The sequence below is a fragment of the Microcaecilia unicolor genome, chromosome 1 (assembly GCF_901765095.1).
Source record: "Microcaecilia unicolor chromosome 1, aMicUni1.1, whole genome shotgun sequence".
In the NCBI taxonomy this organism is placed as follows: domain Eukaryota; kingdom Metazoa; phylum Chordata; class Amphibia; order Gymnophiona; family Siphonopidae; genus Microcaecilia; species Microcaecilia unicolor.
The window spans coordinates 358765762-358788834 of record NC_044031.1 but is presented as its reverse complement, the minus strand read 5'-3'; the positions used below and the strand labels follow the sequence as shown (position 1 = coordinate 358788834).

The window sequence follows — 23073 nt, the reverse complement described above, 5'->3', positions numbered from 1 at the left end:
GTCTCACTCACACACACACTCTCCCAAACATACACACTACCATGAAACGCTTGCTAGCGCCCGTTTCATTGCTCTCAGAAACGGGCCTTTGTTTACTAGTTCTTTATAATAGTTTCCACTATTTTGCCCAGTACTGAAGTCAGGATTACTGGTCTGTAGTTTCCTGCATCACCCTTGGAATCCTTGTTATGTTTAAGTCATGTTTATTGATGACACATATGAAAGAAAAATGTTACAATTTGAGCAACATGGTAACATTGAACATCAAGCAGAGTTTTCAGCTACAAAAAGAACCCGCCCTCCCCCGACCACCTTACCTATCCTCCTCCCCCCCCCCCCCCCCCCCAAAAAAAAAGGAAAGTGGAAGGAAAAGCACTGTTCCTAAAGGGAATTCAACACAAAGCTACGAGCCATTGGGGATAAATGCTGTATATACAGCTCCCAGATAGCCAAAAATAACCGTCTCCTTCGGAGAGAAGAACCAACCACTCTGTTCCATCAGGAGGTGTTCATGAAGTCTATTCTGCCAATGTCAAAAATCTGGCGGGGTCTCGCTTGTCCAAGCACATAAAATATGCCGTTTGGCCAGCAAACAAGCCTTGTTAACCAAAACCTGTGCTCCTCTACTTGGCAGGGCAAAAAGTTTGTACTTTTCAAGAAGCACCCAAGGGGAAAACACGGGATCTGCATATTTAACATCATCCTCAAAAAGCAAAATAGGACTTACCAGAAAGTTTGAATTGTCGGACATTACCAGAGAGAGTGAAAAAAGATACCCATTAAAACTTTGGGCCTTCGTAAGATACGCCCTATGCAGAATGCGATATTGACATTCACGAAGGCCTGCATTAACAGACAACATAGGAATACAGGCGGACAACTGATCAAAATCAAGAACAAGTTCTGGGCGACCCAGAAACTGAGAGATGATCCCCCGAAACAGAACTAAACAATGCTCTAAGACGCTGACTGTGTCTAACTCCCACAACCTCACCCCCAGGCGTATGGACATAATGTGACAGTTGATTATAGGCGTATATGTTATTAAAGTCAATACCAATACCTAACGCCCCAAGAGACAGCATTGAACCTTTCAAATTTAAATATGCTCTAAACAGGCGTTATCCAGAGTCGCCCACCTCGGAACACCAGGTTGTCTGATCCCGGGGGTAAGAACAAATTGCCCTGGATGAGTAACAAATCTGAAGCTTCTGAGGTAATGTCCCAATATTTAGTCAAGTCCCTCCAAACCTCTCTCAAAGGCCGCAACAAGATGCTAGTTCTAAGGCTAGTCGGAATCTTCTGTTTTGGGGCCTGTAATAGAAAGTAAGGATGACATGGTCGAAAATGATTTATTTCCAATTCCCATGGAGTATAATCCTGCCTATCTAAAAACCACCCAAATGATGCAGACAGGCCCGATTTATAACGTTGCAGATTTGGAACCCCTAAACCTCCCTCTCTCCAATGACCAAACAAAAGATGAATGGGCAGTTTAGATTTAGCACCTCCACAGATAAATCTTCGAAGATGTCTGTGCAATACATTTAAATCCTTTGTAAGGATATGTAACGGCAGCATCTGGAGAATATAAAGCCATCTTGGAAACTCTATCATACGAATACCTTGGAACCCTTTTTAACAATTGGCGTTACATTGACCACCCTCCAATCTTCAGGCACTACAGATGATTTTAATTATGGATTCCCAATCAGCGGTGTATCAAAAATAAATGAGTTTCAGGTTTGTTTGTTTTAATCTGGATTGCAGCAATAGTTTGCTGTCCAGATAACCTTGTACTTGGATAGCACACTGAGTATCACTGTTATGTGGATAGTGCTTGCCGCTCTGCAGTTATATTCAGCATTGTTCACAATCCAAATAATGGAGCTTAATATCCCTGAACAGTTTAAATGCTGTGATTAGTGTTAGTGTGGTTAGTGGACCATGGAGATTAAATATTGGGCTGTATATTTTTATCCCTTTGTTTTTGAAGCCATGCTAGTGGCTGTTGGTGCGGTAATGCTGACACAGCCCATTCACTTTGAATAGGCTGTGTCAGCATTGCCATGCGGCTTTGTAAACAGGGGGTTAGTGTTTTATGTTAGACTTACAAAATCTCTATTTTTAATCTAATAATTTTTACCCTGTTCCACAGTACCAGCCCGATGCTTTTATGTTTTAGGCAGCCACTTTGTCCCAGCCTGTGAACACCGGCTACGAGAAGGGATACTTGCCAAGTTCCTCTATTGGCTGATGAACACATACGTTATTCAGTTGCTCAGATCGTTCTTCTATATCACAGAGACTATGTTCCAGAAGAATATGCTCTTCTTCTACAGAAAGTCTGTTTGGAGCAAGATACAGAAAATTGGATTTGGGTAATAATTATGATTATAATTTTTGTTCTGCTAGATTAAAAAGAACTGTCATAGTATGAAATGAAAGTCTCAGGGATGATCAACATACCCCTTCAAAAAAAGCTGTGCTTATTAACAGACACTGCTCTGGATTAAAGTGCCTGAGGACGAAACATGGCCATGTCAGGTACTGCTTTTATCTTGGTATGAATAAATTATTTCTTTGTTTTTATATATGTGTATCGGTCTGCTTTTTATAACAGACTTTTATATAGCAAGTAGACTGTTGCCTTTTTTGTTTTTCTTTATAGTATGAAATGAATGCAAAAATTTTTGAAATTGTAATTAAGTTTTTCAGGCCAATAAATTTGTTGTTAGTTATAAGTGTAATTAAATGGCACTTCTTTTATATAGGGGTGTGCAGAAAACTACTACTACTGCTTAACATTTCTAAAGCGCTACTAGGGTTACGCAGCGCTGTACAGTTTAACAAAGAAGGACAGTCCCTGCTCAAAGGAGCTTACAATCTAAAGGACGAAATGTCAAGTTGGGGCAGTCTAGATTTCCTGAATAGAGGTATAGTGGTTAGGTGCTGAAGGCAACATTGAAGAGGTGGGCTTTGAGTAAGGATTTGAAGATGGGCAGGGAGGGGGCCTGGTGTATGGGCTCAGGGAGTTTATTCCAAGCATGGGGTGAGGCGAGACAAAGGGCGGAGTCTGGAGTTGGTGGTGGTGGAGAAGGGTACTGAGAGGAGGGTTTGACCTGTGAGCGGAGGTTTCAGGTAGGAACGTAAGGGGAGATGAGGGTAGAGAGGTAATGAGGGCCAGATACTGTTCTGATGAGCTTGAAAGCATTTGTGAGAATAAAATCTCCTGTCCATAGAATCAAGATTTAGATGCAAGTGTAGAAGAATAATTAGGGCAAGCATTTGTGTTGAGCATGTTTGCAAGTTTCAGCATATAGCTAATATCTTGTGCAGAGAAATGCTGTAATTTTGTCCTAATGCTTTGCTTTGGTGGTTATTCGATGTGCATGAAAAAGAATGCAAATTGCATTCAAAGTTTACGAATCGGTGTTGCCGCTTATGGACTGTTAGGCGTGGAACGTTTTGGTTTAACGTTTTGGTTTAACATTTTTCTTTGTATGATGTTATCCCTGTTTCTACTATAGTTCTACAGGATTACATCTCAGAACTTCTTATGTTAAAGGAATGTGTTATAGGGTTGATTTCTCTTACTTTGAGTAATGTTAACTTCCTGGGTTTCTGGGAATTGTAGTTGCCTTTGCTATTTCTAATTTGTCTTTCACGAGCAGGGCTTTTGTCTTTTTTGAGGCTTATAGGAATTAGAGAGTAGTAAAATTGTAGAGACTGCTCTAATAGGAAATTACTTGAAAAAAAAGGTATTTTCTGTGTCTCTTGTTATTTAATAATTGGGATTGTGCAACTTGAAATTGTAGTTTTGCATTTACTTAGTGGAAGTACCAATATGATGCAGTTTTAATTGTTAAAGTATTATCTAATCAATAATCTTTCCCCAATTATAAATCTGCATTGCCTGTGCCGTGAGTGAATGAAGTATTCTGTTGCCATCTGTCCTTGGGGAGATTTAAGGAAGAAGTCCTTTGATCTCAGTCTTACTTACATAAGTATTGCCATACTGAGAAAGACCAAAGGTCCATCAAGCCCAGCATTCTGTTCCCAACAGTGGCCAATCCAGGTCACAAATACCTGGCAAGATCCCCAAAAAGTACAAAACATTCTATACTGCTTATCCCAGAAATAGTGGATTTTCACCAAGTCCATTTAATAATGGTCTATGGACTTTTTCTTTAGGAAGCCGTCCAAAACTTTTTAAAACTCTGCTAAGCTAACCGCCTTTACCACATTCTCTGGCAACGAATTCCAGAGTTTAATTACACGTTGAGTGAAGAAAACGTTTCTCCAATTTGTTATAAATTTACTACATTGTAACTTCATTGCATGCTCTCTAGTCCTAGTATTTATGGAAAGCGTAAACAGACGCTTCACATCTACCCGTTCAACTCCACTCATTATTTTATAGACCTCTATCATATCTCCTCTCAGCTGCCTTCTCTCCAAGTTGAAGAGCCCTTGCCGCTTTAGCCTTTCCTCATAGGGAAGTCGTCCCATCCTCGTTATCATTTTCGTTGTCCTTCTCTGTACCTTTTCTAATTCCACTATATCTTTTTTGAGATGCGGCGACCAGAATTGCACACAATATTCGAGGTGCGGTCACACCATGGAGCGATACAAAGGCATTATAACGTCCTCATTTTTGTTTTCCATTCCTTTCCTAATAATACCTAACATTCTATTTGCTTTCTTAGCCTTCCTTATCAGCGTTTTGCATTTGACTTGACATTCCTTATACTGTTTCTTATTATTTTCAGTCAGTTCCTTCTTCCATTTTCTGAAGGGTTTTCTTTTAGCTCTAATAGCTTCCTTCACCTCACTTTTTAACCACGCCTGCTGTCGTTTGGTCTTCCTTCTTCCTTTTTTAATGCATAGAATATATTTGGCCTGGGCTTCCAGGATGGTATTTTTAAACAGCATCCACACCTGAAGTAAATTTTTGACCCTCACAGCTGCTCCTCTTAAGTTTTTTTTCACCGTTTTTCTCATTTTATCATAGTCTCCTTTTTGAAAGTTAAACGCTAACGTATTTGATTTCCTATGTATACTTCAAAGCTAATATCAAATCTGATCATATTATGATCACTGTTGTCAAGCGGCCCCAGCACCATTACCTCCCACACCAGATCATGCGCTCCACTTAGGACTAGGTCTAGAATTTTTCCTTCTCTTGTCTGCTCCTGTACCATATGCTCCATAAAACTGTCCTTGATTTCATCAAGGAATGTTACCTCCCTAGCGTGCCCCGATGTTAAATTTACCCAGTCAATATCGGGGTAATTGAAATCTTCCGTTATTATTGTGTTGCCCAATTTGTTTGTGTCCCTAATTTCCTTTAACATTTCTGCATCCGTCTGTTCATCCTGGCTAGGCGGACGGTAGTACATTCCTATCACTATCTTTTTCTTCTTTACACATGGAATTTCAATCCACAGTGATTCCAAGAAGTGTTTTGTTTCCTGCAGAATTTTCAGTCTATTTGATTCAAGGCTGTCCTTAATATACAGTGCTACCCCTCCACCAATTCGATCCACCCTATCACTACGATATAATTTGTACCCCAGTATGACAGTGTCCCACTGGTTTTCCTCCTTCCACCAGATCTCAGAGATGCCTATTATATCTAATTTTTCATTTAGTCCAATATATTCTAACTCTCCCATCTTATTTCTTAGGCTCCTGAAATTTGCATATAGACATTTCAAAGTATGTTTGTTGTTCCTATTTACATCATGCTTAGTACTTGACAGTATTAATTTGCAATCTTTTTTTCTGATTTTTATTTAAGGACACCTGATCTACTACGGTCTTTTTTGCAACCTCACTATCAGGATTCCCCATCTTCCCTGTTTTGGTGATATCTTTGAAAGATACCTTATCCCGAACCATTCACTTTTGAGCGACTGTCTGCCTTCCCCCCGTGTCTAGTTTAAAAGCTGCTCTATCTCCTTTTTAAATGCCGATGCCAGCAGCCTGGTCCCACCCTGGTTAAGGTCACCCACATGTGAGAATGAATGGCCTGCTCTCTTGGAGAATACCTGCTACAAGTAAGTATCCTTGCTATATTGTGTATCTGGATTTTGAAAAGGTCTTTGACAAAGTACCTCATGGAAGATTCATGAGAAAATTAGAAAGTCGAGGGCTGGAAGATTGTCCTGTTGTGGATTAAGAACCGGTTAAAAGATACAATACAGAGAGTAGAGTTATTTGGTCGGTGTTCTCAAAGGAGAAGGCTAGATAGTGGGTTTCCCCAGGGGTCTGTGTTGGGAATGCTGCTTTTTAACATAAATATATTTATAAATGATATAGAGATGGGAATAACGAGTGAGGTAATCAAATTTGCTCCAGGGTATACATAGTAGATGATGGCAGAAAAAGACCTGCACGGTCCATCCAGTCTGCCCAACAAGATAAACTCATATGTGCTACTTTTTGTGTATACCTTACCTTGATTTGTATCTTTTGTATTTACCATTTTCAGGGCACAGACTGTAGAAGTCTGCCCAGCACTAGCCCCACCTCCCACCACCGGCTCTGCCACCCAATATCGGCTAAGCTTCTGAGGATCCATTCCTTCTGAACAGGATTTCTATATATTTATCCCATGCATGTTTGAATTCGTTACCGTTTTCATCTCCATCACCTCCCGCGGTAGGGCATTCCAAGTATCCACCACTCTCTCCATGAAAAAACACTTCCTGACATTTTTCTTGAGTCTGCCCACCTTCAATCTCATTTCATGTCCTCTAGTTCTACTGCCTTCCCATTTACGGAAAAGGTTCATTTGCGGATTAATACCTTTCAAATATTTGAAAGTCTGTATCATTTCACTCCTGTTTCTCCTTTCCTCCAGGGTACACATGTTCAGGTCAGCAAGTCTCTCCTCATACGTCTTGTAACGCAAATCTCATACCATTCTCGTAGCTTTTCTTTGCACCGCTTCAATTTTTTTTTACATCCTTAGCAAGATACGGCCTCTAAAACTGAATACAATACTCCAGGTGGGGCCTCACCAACGACTTATACAGAGGCATCAACACTTCCTTTCTTAGTTATATTCTCTCTTAATAAGTAGAGAATGACATGGTGACGGGGACCTGTGGTAACCATGGGGATGGGACAGAGCCCTCGGTGACAGGGACAGATCCCATGGGGACAGAGACATACCTTGTCTCCATGCCATTTTCTACTTTGAAGCCTGTTAATGAACTGGACTGTTATATATGTTTGAGTGATGCAGATGACGATATTTTGATTTTTTTGGAAAAACACAAACATGCTGGCCACCACTGGCAAAATTTGAATGGGAGATCCTGTACATCCTGCTACCAGCACATCTTCTAAGAAGACCTATTGCAGGAAGGACTGTGGAAGACAGGAGAACTGCACTGAATCCTGAGATAGTTATGACTTCTTATTCATCCACAGATTTAAAAATCATAACAGTGCTTTATAGGGCATATATCTTGGTAGTTTGTACTCCTGGACATCTTAATAGGGTGGATTAGGATTCGTTGGGGTTGGAAGAGTGGTTGGGGGGGAGGGTTGTTATAGCTGCATGTTGTTATTGTTTTCTATTTAAAATTTATACACAACAATTGCACAGCATAATCTTTTTTTTTATATACTTTATAAATATAAAATCATAAGTGTTCAAGGCTTCTGCAGATGAGAACAGAGCTACGGGGATGGGGATGGAGACAGAACCTGTGGTGATTGGGTGGAGATGGAGACAGAAGCCACGGGGACTGGATGGGGACAAACATTATTGTCCCTGTGTCATTCTCTATTGCCAAGATACTCTCCTGTTAGTTTTCATTTAGCAGTAACTTGATATTCTTTTGCCTCTCCTACAGTTTACAAGCTTTGACCTTCTTTGTCTCATAAGCTAATGTAAAAAGAGGAGGTATTGTTAAGATGCTTTAAAATTTAACATAATTTTATCTTTTAGGAAGCATGTTTCCAAAGTGAAACTTCGCATGATGTCTGGCAAGGAAGTGAAAGCGATACAGCGAAGCAAATGTGTTCCTTTGACTTCAAAGCTTCGATTCATCCCCAAACAAGATGGGTTACGAGCAATAGTGAAAATGAATGCTTCCACAGGAACAAAAGAAAGCCAAGATAAGAAGGTTAGTACCCTGAAGTTTATATCTCTGTGTTGTATTTACTGTGGGTCTGTATGGTCTCGACATAGTAACATAGTAGATGACGGCAGAAAAAGACCTGCATGGTCCATCCAATCTGCCCAACAAGATAAACTCATATGTGCTACTTTTTGTGTATACCTTACCTTGATTTGTACCTGTCCTTTTCAGGGCACAGACCGTGTAAGTCTGCCCAGCACTATCCCCGCCTCCCGCCACCGGCTGTGCCACCCAATCTCGGCTAAGCTCCTTAGGATCTATTCCTTCTGAACAGGATTCCTTTATGTTTATCCCACGCGTGCTTGAATTCTGTTACCGTTTTCATTTCCACCACCTCCCGCGGGAGGGCATTCCAAGCATCCACTACTCTCTCCATGAAAAAATACTTCCTGACATTTTTCTTGAGTCTGCCCCCCTTCAATCTCATTTCATGTCCTCTTGTTCTACTTCCTTCGCATCTCTGTCCTTTCCTTCAGCATCGCTTCCATTACTTTTCCAATAACTGAAGTGAGGCTTACCGGCCTGTAGTTTTCAGCTTCTTCTCTATCACCACTTTTGTGAAGAGGGACCACCTCCGCCATTCTCCAATCCCTCGGAACCTCTCCCGTCTGCAAGGATATATTAAACAAATCTTTAAGAGGACTCGCCAGAACCTCTCTGAGCTCCCTCAATATCCTGGGGTGGATCCCGTCCGGTCCCATGGCTTTGTCCACCTTTAGCTTTTCAAGTTGTTCATACACACTTTCTTCCATGAACGGTGCTCTATCCACTTCAATCTCATTTGTACTTTTTGCACTCCATCACGGTCCTTCTCCAGGATTTTCTTCTGTGAAAACAGAACAAAAGTATCTATTTAGCAAATTTGCTTTTTCTTCATCATTATCCACATAGCGGTTCGCAGTATCTTTTAGTCTCACAATTCCCTTTTTAGTCATTCTCCTTTCACTAATATACCTGAAGAAATTTTTGTCACCCCTTCTTACATGTCTAGCCATTTGTTCTTCTGCTTTCGCCAGACGTATCTCTCTCTTGGCTTCTTTCATTTTCATCCGGTATTCCTCCTCGTGTTCCTTTTCTTGAGTTTTTTTGTATTTCTGGAACGCCAACTCTTTAGCCTTTATTTTCTCAGCCACTTGCTTGGAGAACCATATCGGTTTCCTTTTTCTCCTGCTTTTGTTTACTTTCCTTACATAAAGGTTCGTGGCCCTATTTATAGCTTCCTTCAGCCTGGACCACTGTCCTTCCACTTCTCGTATTTCCTCCCAGCCCATCATCTCCTTCCTCAGGTATTCCCCCATTTTACTAAAGTCAGCACGCTTGAAATCCAGGACTTTGAGTTTTGAGTGGCCGCTCTCCACTTTAGCTGTAATATCAAACCAAACCGTTTGATGATCACTGCTGCCGAGGTGGGCACCCACTCGAATATTTGACACACTATCCCCATTCGTGAGCACCAGATTCAGCGTCGCTCCCTCCCTCGTGGGTTCCATCACCATTTGTCTGAGCAAACCGCTTTGGAAAGCATCCACGATCTTTCTACTTCTTTCCAATTCTGCAGACGGAACCTTCCAATCTACATCCGGCAGATTGAAATCTCCCAGCAACAGCACCTCTCTCTTGTTTCCCAACTTTTGAATATCTGCGATCAGGACATTTTTTGGTAAATTTTAATGTTTGTCTAGTAAATATATCAGCTGTGAAGAGTCCTATTCTCTGCAAAACTAGTATGGCTACTAATACCTTGCAGTAGATAAGTGAATTTGAAATTTTTTGTTTTATAACAGAAATGTGACTTGAAAAATTGGAAGCATGGGCAATTATTTAGAAGATGGTCTTGAAAAGCAAAAAGTATTATATGGACATGGGAAGCAAAAATTACTTAGCCACATGCCATGAAAGGATAATAATGGGACACTGTTGGGGCTGCCGATACAAGGACAATAGAAGTGAGAAGGATGAGCTGTCCATCTGGCCCCTTTTTTCCTTTTTTCACCACCTTTAGGTATTCCTGTATGTTGCTCAAGCTGGCCAGTAGTAGTGCAGGCTGCCCTAACAGGTTGGGCAGCCCATAGGAACTGCACAGTCAGCCAAAGAGGGTGGGGAATGGCACTATAAGTGGAGGGGAAGCATCAAGAAATTTCTGAAATTTTATTTCAGCAAGTTTTTGATGTTTTGTAATTTTCTCTTTTTTTCATATGACTGTAGGAGCAGCATTGGGCAATTAAATTGTATTGTTTTTGGTGGTATTTGATAATGTTTTATGTTTAATTTGTTTACTTTCACTTTTACTGTGTGTTTTTTCTGTATCCTGCCTAGAATTTTAAGATAGAGTGGAGTATATATTTTTAAATAAATAAAGTAAAACTGTAAGTTTGGTCTTAGGTTAATGTAATAAAGCATTTGGAAAAGGTGATACTGTGCTCAGTTGCATAAACAGCTTTAAGGAGATAGTGAGGTGTCTTTTCAAAGCACGTAGACTTACAAAGTTCCATAGATTACTGTGGAACTTTATAGCTTAAGTGCTTTGAAAATGAGCTCCAGTATACCTTTGTATTCTCCGAGGACAAGCAAGCTGCTTGTTCTCACAAGTGGGTGACGTCCACGGCAGCCCCTTCAATCAGAGATCTTCACTAGCAAAGGCGTTTGCTAGCCCTCGCGTGCGCACGCACACTGCGCATGCACGACCATCTTCCCGTCCGAACGCGCTCGTGTTCGTCAGTCTTCTTTTTTCCGCAGCTCGGGATGGCTGTTTTTTCAGTCGGTCTGTGCCCTGAGGAGACCCTCGCGCCTTTTGCCGCTTTCTTCCGTTCGGAAGTCTTTTTCTTTCAAAGTTAATCGCGTGTTCTGTTAAAAAAAAAAAAAAAGCCTTATTTTTGAGTTTTTTTCTGTTGTTTCCTTTCACTTTCGAAAGCGGCCCTTTTGGCCGCCTGTACGGGTTTTTCCCTGTTTTGGTGCCCATTGCCATCATCGCGGATTTTGACTTCGCTGGCGTGATTTTTCCGCCTATGTCATCGAAGCTTCCTAGCGGCTTCAAAAAGTGCATCCAGTGCAGCCGGGTTATTTCGCTCACTGATAGGCACGCTTCGTGCCTTCAGTGTCTGGGGGCTGGGCACCATCCTCAGGCCTGTAATCTCTGTCTTCTGTTGAAGAAGAGATCTCAGGTAGCAAGATTGGCCCAGTGGAATGTCTTGTTCGGGTGTTTCGACGGCTACAGTATCGAGGTCATCGACCGGTGCTTCAACGTCTACGGTACCGGGATCATCGTTGGTACTGATGTCGTCGGAGGGTACCTCTTCAGGAGCGCAGGTGAGGGCCCTCCATTCCCCTGCTGGTGGCGGTGAGCCCTCGAGTAGGTCTCCGCCTGCCTCGAGGGCTCCTGCGGTACAGCCCCCCTGGGATCAACCTTCTTTGGACCCGGCCCCGAGGAAGAGACGTTTGGATTCGACGTCCTCCTCTTCGGTACCGGGAGGTTCTGGTGACATGCTTCGTGTGAAGGCTAAGAAGCATCGGCACCGGTCACCTTTCAGACGTGGTACCGAGAGTTCTGGGTCGCCAAGGGATTCGGCACCCACTAGGCATCGACGCCGGGAGGACCGTTCACCCTCCATTCAGGAGGTGTCGATGCGCTCTACCTTGGACAGCCCGGTACTGCCTCCGTGTCCCGGACAGATTCTGAGTTCATCGCCTGTGCCGGACTCCCTGCCTTCCTCAACAGTCGCTCTGAACGAGAGCCTCCGGGCCATCCTTCCAGGAATTCTGGAGGAGCTGTTGCGCCCTTCTCCTCCGGTACCAGGGGGTGCTTGCGCCGCCGGTGCCGTCGAGTGAGGCGATGGCTGGCCCCTTGCCCGTGGTGAGGTCTCCGATACCGGTACCACTTGCGGTGCTTGCGTCGGCTGCCTCCCAGGTGGACTCCTCGACGACATTGATGGAGGGAGCTTCATCGCCACTGGTGCGGGAGTCTTCTTCTCGACGTCCCCACCGTGGCCATGTGTCCACGGAGTCGAGGCGGGCACAGCTTTGGACGGAAGTTCATGAACACGTGTCCGATACCGATGGTGAGGCCTCGTGGGAGGCAGAGGAAGACATCAGATATTTCTCTGACGAGGAGTCTGACGGTCTTCCTTCTGACCCCACTCCCTCTCCTGAAAGACAGCTTTCTCCTCCCATGAGCTTATCTTTCGCGGCCTTTCTCTGGGAAATGTCTACAGCCATTCTCTTCCCTGTGGTTACGGAGGATGAGTCAAGGGCTGAAATGTTTGAGCTTTTGGACTATCCTTCACCACCTAAGGAATCGTCCACAGTACCCATGCATCATGTCTTCAAGAAGACACTGCTGGAGAACTGGGCGAAGCCGCTAACTAATCCCCAAATTCCCAAGAAGATCGAATCCCAGTATCGGATCCATGGAGACCCAGAGTTGATGTGGACTCAGTTGCCTCACAACTCTGGAGTTGTGGATCTGGCCCTTAAGAAGGTCAAGAGTTCTAGGGAGTATGCCTCGGCGCCCCCGGGCAGAGACTCTAAAACCTTGGATTCTTTTGGGAGGAAGGCCTACCATTCCTCAGTGCTCATCGCCAAAATCCAATCTTACCAGCTCTACACGAGCATTCATATGCGGAACAGTGTGTGGCAGTTGGCGGACTTGGTGGATAAGCTCCCTTCTGAGCAAGCCAAGCCTTTTCAGCAGGTGGTCAGGCAGCTGAAGGTGTGTCGTAAATTCCTGGCCAGGGGTGTTTATGATACTTTTGATGTCGCGTCCAGGGCCGCTGCTCAAGGTGTGGTGATGGCGCAGACTCTCATGGCTGCGTGCCTCCGACCTGGAGAATAGGATTCAGCAGCGGATTGCGAATTCTCCTTGCCGGGGGGATAATAATTTTGGAGAAAAGGTCGAACAGGTGGTAGAGCAGCTCCACCAGTGGGACACCGCTTTCGACAAATTCTCCTGCCGGGCGCCTTCAGCATCTACCTCAATTGGTAGACGTTTTTATGGGGGATGGAGGACTGTTCACTATTCGAGTAAGTGTAGGTATAATCCTCCCTCTCGCCAGCCTGCTGCCCAGGCAAAACCCCAGCGCGCTCGTTCTCGTCAACAGTGTGCGACTCAGCAGGCCCCTGCGGCTCCCTAGCGAAAGCAAGGGACGGGCTTTTGACTGGCTCCAGCAGAGCGTAGCCGAAATCAGTGTCCATGCCGTACAATCTACCGGTTGGGGGGGCGGTTAAGATTTTTTCACCAAAGGTGGCCTCTCATAACCAGTGGGTCCTCCAAATAGTCCGGCTAGGATACTCTCTCAATTTGGTTTCAAAGCCTCCAAATTGCCCACTGGGAGCTCAATCCTTCAGCTTCCAGCACAAGCAGGTACTTGCAGAGGAACTCTCCGCCCTTCTCAGCGCCAATGCGGTTGAGCCCGTGCCACCGGGGCAAGAAGGACTGGGATTCTATTCCAGGTACTTCCTTGTGGAAAAGAAAACAGGGGGGATGCGTCCCATCCTAGACCTAAAGGCCCTGAAGAAATATCTGGTCCGAGAAAAGTTCAGGATGCTTTCCCTGGGCACCCTTCTTCCCATGATTCAGGCAAACGATTGGCTATGCTCACTGGACTTGAAGGATACTTACACTCACATCCCGATACTGCCAGCTCACAGACAGTATCTTCAATTCCGCCTGGGAACACGGCATTTTCAGTACTGTGTGCTACCCTTTGGTCTTGCCTCTGCGCCCAGGGTATTCACCAAGTAGCGGTGTCTCTACGCAAACTGGGAGTGCACGTGTTCCCTTATCTCGACGATTGGCTGGTGAAGAACACCTCAGAGGCAGGAGCTCTACAGTCCATGCAGATGACTATTTGACTCTTGGAGCTGCTAGGGTTTGTGATAAATTATCCAAAGTCCCACCTTCTTCCAGTTCAGAAACTCGAATTCATAGGGGCTCTGCTGGATTCTCAGACAGCTCGTGCTTACCTCCCGGAAGCAAGGACCGACAATCTTCTGTCCCTCGTTTCCTGGGTACGAGCGTCTCAGCAGATCACAGCTCGGCAGATGTTGAGATTGCTCGGCCACATGGCCTCCACAGTGCATGTGACTCCCATGTCTCGCCTTCACATGAGATCAGCTCAATGGACCCTAGCTTCCCAATGGTATCAGGCTGCTGGGGATCTAGAGGATGTAGTCCGGCTGTCCACGGAGTTTCTTCAATTCCTGCATTGGTGGACAATTCAGTCCAATCTGACTCTGGGACGTCCCTTCCAAATTCCTCAGCCGCAAAAAGTGCTGACCACGGATGCATCTCTGCTGGGGTGGGGAGCTCATGTCGATGGGCTTCACACCCAAGGGAGTTGGTCCCTCCAGGAAAGAGGTCTACAGATCAATCTCCTGGAGTTGAGAGCAGCCTGGAATGCTCTAAGTGCTTTCAAGGATCCGCTGTCCCAAGAAATTATTCAAATTCAGACAATCAGGTTGCCATGTATTACATCAACAAGCAGGGGGGCACCGGATCTCACCCTCTGTGTCAGGAGGCCGTCAGAATGTGGCTTTGGGCTCGCCGGTACGGCATGTTTCTCCAGGCCACATATCTGGCAGGCGTAAACAACAGTCTGGCCGACAGGTTGAGCAGGATCATGCAACCTCACGAGTGGTTGCTCAATTCCAGAGTGATACTCCAGATCTTCCAAGAGTGGGGCACCCCCTTGGTGGATCTTTTTGCCACTCAGCTCAATCACAAGGTCCCTCAGTTCTGTTCCAGACTTCAGGCCCACGGCAGACTAGCATCGGATGCTTTTCTCCTGCATTGGGGAGAGGGCCTCCTGTATGCTTATCCTCCCATACCTTTGGTGGGGAAGACTTTGTTGAAACTCAAGCAAGATCGAGGCACTATGATCCTGATTGCACCCTTTTGGCCATGTCAGATCTGGTTCCCTCTTCTTCTGGAATTGTCCTTCGAAGAATTGTGGAGATTGGAGTGTTTTCCGACCCTCATTACGCAGAACGAGGGGGCGCTTCTGCATCCCAACCTCCAGTCCCTGGCTCTCACGGCCTGGATGTTGAGGGCGTGGATTTTGCCTCCTTGGGTCTCTCCGAGGGTGTCTCTCGGTCTTGCATCCAGGAAAGATTCCACTAAAAAGAGTTACTTCTTTCTATGGCGGAGGTTTGCCGTCTGGTGTGACAGCAAGGCCTTAGATCCTCGCTCGTGTCCTACACAGATCCTGCTTGAATACCTTCTGCACTTGTCCGAGTCTGGTCTTAAAACCAACTCTGTAAGGGTTCATCTTAGTGCTATTAGTGCATACCATTACCGTGTGGAAGGTAAGCCGATTTCTGGACAGCCTTTAGTGGTTCGCTTCATGAGAGGTTTGCTTTTGTCAAAGCCCCCCATCAAACCTCCTACAGTGTCATGGGATCTCAATGTCGTTCTCACTCAGCTGATGAAACCTCCTTTTGAGCCACTGGATTCCTGCCATCTGAAGTACTTGACCTGGAAGGTCATTTTCTTGGTGGCAGTCACTTCAGCTTGTAGAGTCGGTGAGCTTCAAGCCCTGGTAGCTCATGCTCATACCAAATTTCATCATAACAGAGTAGTCCTCCGCACTCACCCTAAGTTCTTGCCAAAGGTGGTGTCGGAGTGCCATCTGAACCAGTCAATTGTCTTGCCAACATTCTTTCCCCGTCCGCATACCCGCCCTGCTGAATGTCAATTGCACACATTGGACTGCAAGCGAGCATTGGCCTTCTATCTGGAGCAGACACAGCCTGACAGTTCGCCCAAATGTTTGTTTCTTTTGATCCCAACAGAAGGGGAGTGGCTGTTGGGAAACGCACTATCTCTAATTGGCTAGCAGATTCCATCTCCTTCGCTTATGCCCAAGCTGGGCTGACTCTTGAGGGTCATGTCACAGCTCATAGTGTTAGCAGCGTCAGTGGCCCACTTGAAGTCAGCCACTATCGAAGAGATTTGCAAGGCTGCGACGTGGTAATCTGTCCACACATTCACATCGCATTACTGCCTACAACAGGATACCCGACACGACAGTCGGTACCTCCAGTCGGTGCTACAGAATTTGTTCGGGGTTTAGAATCCAACTCCACCCCCCTAGGCCCATTTTTATTCTGTTCCAGGCTGCACTCTGTTAGTTGAATAAGTTTAGGTTAATCTCAGTTATGTCTTTGCCGTTGCGAGGCCCAATTGACCAATGTTTGTTGTTTTGAGTGAGCCTAGGGGCTAGGGATACCCCACTTGTTAGAACAAGCAGCCTGCTTGTCCTCGGAGAAAGTGAAAGCTACATACCTGTAGAAGGTATTCTCCGAGGACAGCAGGCTGATTGTTCTCACCAACTCGCCCGCCTCCCCTTTGGAGTTGTGTCTTCCCTTCTCTTTGTCTTTGCTCTATACTGGACTGACGAACACGAGCGCGTTCGGGCGGGAAGACGGTCGCGTATGCACAATGTGTGTGTGCACGCGAGGGCTAGCAAACGTCTTTGCTAGTGAAGATCTCCGATTGAAGGGGCTGCTGTGGACATCACCCACTTGTGAGAACAATCAGCCTGCTGTCCTCGGAGAATACCTTCTACAGGTATGTAGCTTTCGCTAAGTGTTCATGCCCTTGGACATTTTTCACATTCTGCTGTCTAAAATGTATAATTCAAAATGCATTAGTGTGAGTTTTTCACCTAAATACACAACCCATTTTACACTTTCAGTGTAAAGAAAAATTATAAAAATATTTTAAAAATCGTATGTCGTCATGCCCCATGATGTTATAGCATGACAGAAAGACCCTTTTGCATCACTGACAGCCATATGTTGGCAGAATAGTTCAAGCTTGTTCAGGTTGGTTGTTGATTTTCTGTGGACGATTCAAGGACACTCATTTCTTTCATTGTTGATTTTGCTTTTGCTTTGTGTTTAGAATTATTGTCCTGCTGAAAAGTGAATTTTCTACCAATCCCAGGTCTATGGCATCTGAACAGGCTTTCCTCCAAAGTTTGCCTGTACTTATCCATCTCTCGATCTTTATAAGCCTTCCTGTCTCCACTGCTGCAAAACATCCTTACAATATAACATATGCAAGGTGTTAGTACCTGCTGCTAGTATCTGATATTGGGCAAGCCTGTTTTTGCTGATGCTGCAGCTGTTTATCATTTCTGGGTCTCCTTCCTGCCAGCGGATCTGCAGACCCAACTCTGCCTCTTTTTGTGACCACTATTATTGAGGATGGATTGTCTGAGAGGCCTCTGATACCAGAGGTTGGCTCTTGAGAGACATTTTGACTTATCTGAAGGGCTATGACTTATCTGAAGGCTTCTGATGCTGGAGGTATTGCACACCAAAACAGATGCGCTGACAATGAAGCACACTAAGGAGTGTGTTTAGGGGCAATGTTTCCAAATAGGCTAGTTTTGCGCACACCATAATAGTAATGAATCTCACTTCTAATGTGGAATATGGTCTCGGTCTCTAAAATTTACAGTTAATGCTCGCCAAAGTAGCTATGCTGTGCCAAAGAAAGCTTCCTTCTGGAGTTCATAAGATATTACATGTTCAGATGACTTTATGTGGACTTTGGTGGACAAGCAGTAAATTTTAGTTATAAGAGCTATCCATTTATTAATATTTTGGATTTTTATTTTTTTACTGTTAAATTTTACTCTTTGAGAAAATGTTTTTATTCCCCTTTTAGTGGAACTTTGAATGCCAGTGGTATTGTATAGTTTTGGTTGTTTAATTTTGGTTTTCTTTCTGGTTTTTTTTTTTTTTTTAAATTATGTACAAGTTAGTTTTTGTTGGTGAGTGTGTTGAGTTCATATAGTAGTGTGGATTCTGTTTTGGATATAACTGCCTATGGGATGCTGGTTTTTGCCTGCACAAATTGTAAACTAAAGTCTGAATATCAGTTTTGTTTTTGTTCTAGACATAGATACCTTACAGATTGTTCTGTTTATATACCTAACAATATTGAGGTGTTGTGGGGTAATAGACTGGTTAGAACATTGTATATTAAGGGGTGTTATTTATACTCCCATTTCTGAATGCTAAGTCAGTGTAATAAACTTCATCTAAAGGGGAAGGGAGGATAAGGGAAGGGGAGGAAGGGGACAGGGGAAGAAGCTGGAACAAAAAGGGAGGGGGGGATAAGGGGGGAAGTATTTAGTAAAGGTTGGGGGGTATAGTCTTTTAGGGGAGGGAAAGGGGTACGAGGAGTGGGAGTGGGGGGTTAAGGGGGGGAGGGGTTTTCTTTTTAAAAGTAGCGATGATATTTAAGGTTATTTTGTAAGCTTAAACCAGCTGTTCTATTAATGACAATCATCAATCAAACGGAAGAAATGTTAAAGATCTGGGGGTGGGAGGGAGAAAATGCAAATCCTTGATGATGATGATGCAGAAGATTTGTATCGAGGTGTATAAAATTAGGAGTTACTCAAATGTTTCTAATAGAACTGTTAAGTCTTTGTTTATTCTATTGATCATCAATAAAAATTATTGAAACATAAACTTCATCTAGTTAGAGATTTAATTGGGGATTCTCAGGTAGGACTTTTATATTGTAAACATGGCTCCCAGATAGAGGGAGCCCAGTTCTTTTTGATTAGTTTATAAATTTCTCCATCAGCTAAGGTCAGGGAAAAGCGGTAGAAAAGAACATGTAGAAAAATATAATGGGCATCTCAGAGACTTGGTGGAAAGAGGACAGTCAATGGTACAAATTGTATCACAATGATAGGGAGGGAGGGGGTGGTTTGCGCTATATGAACCTTTGGTTTCTCATTGTCTGCTGAAACAACATGATTTTGGGTATTTGCAATGTGTGGTTCTGGAGCAGATTCGTGTTTCAGAGCATAGAGGAGATGTGAGGAGAATGTTAAGACAGAGTGAACAAAGATGGATATATGTGCTGCAAACCGTAATCCCTAAGGGATTGAATATTTCGATTGAGTGGAAAGCTTTTTTGTGAGATGACCGTTTATCAATAAAGTTGTTCTGTGGAGCACGTCATTGAAATATACGTCAGGGTACAAGGAAATGACGTATATATAAGAGGGAAGTCTGCTTTGATTTGAGGACGCCGAGATGAGGCAGATAACGCGGTGAAGTTGAGGAGCATTGGATGCAATTGGCTGTAGCAGTGTTTAGCCCTTGAAACAGCCCGATAGTGGCGAAACAGGGTTCTCCTGTTGGGCTTTGTGAGTACCGGACGCGGTGGAATACAGTGCAGATCAGCAGCATCAAGATTATCCAAGCTAAATAACAATTAGTTCACTGGATGTTAAGCGTTCCTGTAAGCCTCAACCATATAGTATTGTGGAAGGTGTATGTGCATGTAAGGCATGAATAAGAAGAGTGGAGTTTTTCTTGTGAAGACTAGTGATTGAAGAAGTGGAGTACTCTATAATTGAAAGGTTGTTTTCTGCCTAATGAGTATTCTCTATTGTTTCTGAAGTCTTTTTTTTCCTCCACGTTTCATGAATACTAGTGACGGTACACCTCCAATACTGAGTTATAACAAAGTAGAATTTTGCCGCAAACGTTGATTGTATTCTACTATTCCTTTTTGTGGATCATTGATTTCAATTACCCCAATATTGTCTGGATAAATATTACATCAGGGAGTGCCAGGGAGATAACATTTCTAGAAGTAATGAACGACTGCTTCTTGGAGTAGCTGGTCCAGGAACCGATGAGAGGGGGAGCCACTTTGGATTTGGTCCTTGGTGGCGTGCAGGGCATAGTGCAAGAGGTGGCTGTGTGGAGTCCCCTGGGCAACAGTGATCATAACATGATTAAGTTTGAGCTACTATCTGGGATGAACCCACAAAAGAAATCTACTGTAGCTGCATTTAATTTTCGAAAGGGCGACTATAATAAAATGAGAAAAATGTTTAAAAAGAAACTAAAAGGATCCGTTGCAAAGGTTAGCTCACTCAATCAGGCATGGACATTATTCAAAAATACCATCTTGGAAGCCCAGTCCAGGTGCATTCCACGTATTTACAAAGGTGGAAAGCAGAGAGAACATCAGCCAGCATGGTTAAAAGGTGAAGTAAAAGAGACCATTACAGCCAAAATATTGTCCTTCAAAAAATAGAAAAAGGACCCAAATGAAGAAAATGAGAAGCAACATAAGCACTGGGCAAGTCAGATGCAAATCATTAATAAAGAAGGCTAAAAGAGAATATGAAGAGAAACTTGCTGCAGAGGCTAAAACGCACAGTAACAACTTTTTCAGGTACATCAGAAGTAGAATGCTTACGAGGGAATCTGTGGGACCTTTAGATCATGAAGGAGCAAAAGGGGTGCTCATGGAGGACAAGGCCATAGCGGAGAAACTGAATGAATTTTTTGCTTCTGTCTTTACGTAAGAAGATGTAAGAGTTCTGCCTGTACCGGAAATGATTTTCAAGGGTGATAATGTGGAGTAATTGAAAGAAATCTCAGTGAACCTGAATGATGTACTGAGCCAAATTGACAAATTAAAGAGTATTAAATCACCTAGACTGGATGGCATACATCCAAGGGTACTCAAAGAACTCAAGTATGAAATTGCTGTTCTGCTGTTAGTAATATGTAACTTGTCGTTAAAATCATCCATAGTACGTGAAAATTGGAGGGTGGCCAATGTGACGCTGACTTTTAAAAAGGGTTCTAGGGGTGATCCAGGAAATTATAGACCAGCAAGCCTGATGCTGGTGCCAGGCAAAATAGTGGAAACTATTATAAAGAATAAAATTATAGAACACATAGGCAAACATGGTTTAATGGGATAGAGTCAACATGGGTTCAGCCGAGGGAAATATTGCCTTACCAACATGCTTCATTCTTTGAAGGTGTGAATAAACATGTGGGTAAAGGTGAGCTGGTTGATGTAGTGTATCTAGATTTTCAGAAACATTTTGATAAAGTTCCTCATGAGAAACTCCTGAGAAAATTAAAGAGTCATGGGATAGGAGGTGTAGATTAAGAATTGGTTATTGGACAGAAAACAGAGGGTAGGTTTAAATGGTCATTTTTCTCAATGGAGGAGAGTGAGCAGTGGAGTGCCACTGGGACCGGTACTATTTAACATATTTTTAAATAGTATGGAAATCGGAACGATGACTGAAGTGATCAAATTTGCAGATGATACAAAACTATTCATGGTTGTTAAAATACGTGCGGACTATGCAGGAAGATCTTAGGCAATTGGAAGGCTGGGTGTCCAGATGGCAGATGAAATTTATGTTTCAACAGTTTTTATTGGTGATCCAACATGTTAAACATGACCAACAAGTTCAATATACACCGAATGAATAGCAAATCATATGGAATAACACCCGACTTTAGGTTCCGTCACCAACGTTTTTTTTACACTTTTCTCCCTTCCCCCAGGGCTGCTTAGAACCATCTCACAAGATAACAAACATCCCTATATTGAGTATGTCATGCAAGAATAGACATTATAAAATTCCCCCCAAAAACTACAAAACGTAACACCATCAACAATGGAATGCAATCCCCAATTACCATTTGCACAGTCCTTTGCCACCCTTCCCCTCCCCTCCCCCGATGTTCCTTATACCACATTCTTTAGCTGAAGGCATTCCTTTGGAAGCGGGCAGGAACCAAATAACCACGCTGCCCTTTGGTTGTTGACCCCTTCCTTCCCTTCTACTCCCTACCCCTCTCTCTCTCGTTTACCTGTTCCACCAGAACGGACCCCCACCACAATTCCCCCCTTCAGAGTCCATTCACTCTTACAGTCATCCCAGCTCATTTAAAACCTGACTCCTTGCTTTGGGTGAGATTCTATGCAAATATGCCCCCCATACCCTAATGAATTGTTGCCTTCTTTTTGCCGTGTGGCGAGCTCCCCGCGATTCCCAAAGCATGAGTTCATGCAGCCTGTTCCTCCAATACCAATATGATGGTGCTTTGTCTAAAATCCAGTGATTTAGTATACACTTTTTCCTTTGAATACAGGAGTTACTGAGGAATATTCTCTCTTCCTGGGAACCCCTATCCCACACTGCCACCCAACTAAACATCACCCGCTCAAAGGAAAGATCAACTTGACCTCCCAGGACAGAAAACGAGAGAGAGCTGACCAGAACACACGAATGACCCTGCACTGCCACACACCATGAGCAAGCGATGCACTTCCTGTTGCACACTTCGGGCACGCATCCGTTTCTACTACTCCTGCGTGCCATGCTTGCTTGGCCGAGAAATACGCTATGTGTATGGTCCTGAAGTGGCATTCCTGCAGCTCTGCACTATATACTACCCTCGTAGTCCCCTTAAGCGCTGCCAATATCCTCCCTTTTTTTTTTTTTACATTTGTACCCCGCGCTTTCCCACTCATGGCAGGCTCAATGCGGCAGGCAATGGAGGGTTAAGTGACTTGCCCAGAGTCACAAGGAGCTGCCTGTGCCGGGAATCGAACTCAGTTCCTCAGCTCCCCAGGACCAAAGTCCACCACCCTAACCACTAGGCCACTCCTCCACTTCTGTTACTCTTCCCCCCACCTCCCGGGTCCAGCACTCGGACACTTCCTTAACGTCTCAGCGAGGTCTGTGTTCCCCTGGCTTTTTATGAAACCATGACACCGAGGTTTGCCCCACTGCATCCCCAGCTAAAAATTCTCTGATTTTCTCCCTGAAATCCAACGAGATACTCGTTTTAGGGAGCCCCCCAATGTAATTGGTGATATGCGAACCTCGTCAGTGGCCCTCCAGCACAACGCTTCTCAAACTCCAGGTATGGCAGCACGGTTCCATCCACTGTATAAAATTCTTTAAAAGTGTCACTCCCTGCTTTTCTAAGTCCCTAAAGATTTTATTATCTCTTCCCGGAGAAAAATCTACATTTCCAGTTATAGATAGCAGTACACTGCTCTCTGTACTTTGTCCCCAGAACTGCAATATTTCGCACCACAGGAATTGCAGGGGTT

General features: G+C 44.0%; 1 protein-coding gene across 1 annotated transcript in view; it reads left to right on the top strand.

Moving 5' to 3' along the window:
• Positions 1-23073, top strand: part of TERT (telomerase reverse transcriptase) — a 399618-nt gene that overhangs the window by 74581 nt on the left and 301964 nt on the right. The window contains 2 exon segments of the mRNA XM_030209711.1: positions 2186-2381; positions 7967-8144. Coding sequence (XP_030065571.1) covers positions 2186-2381; positions 7967-8144 — 374 coding nt within the window.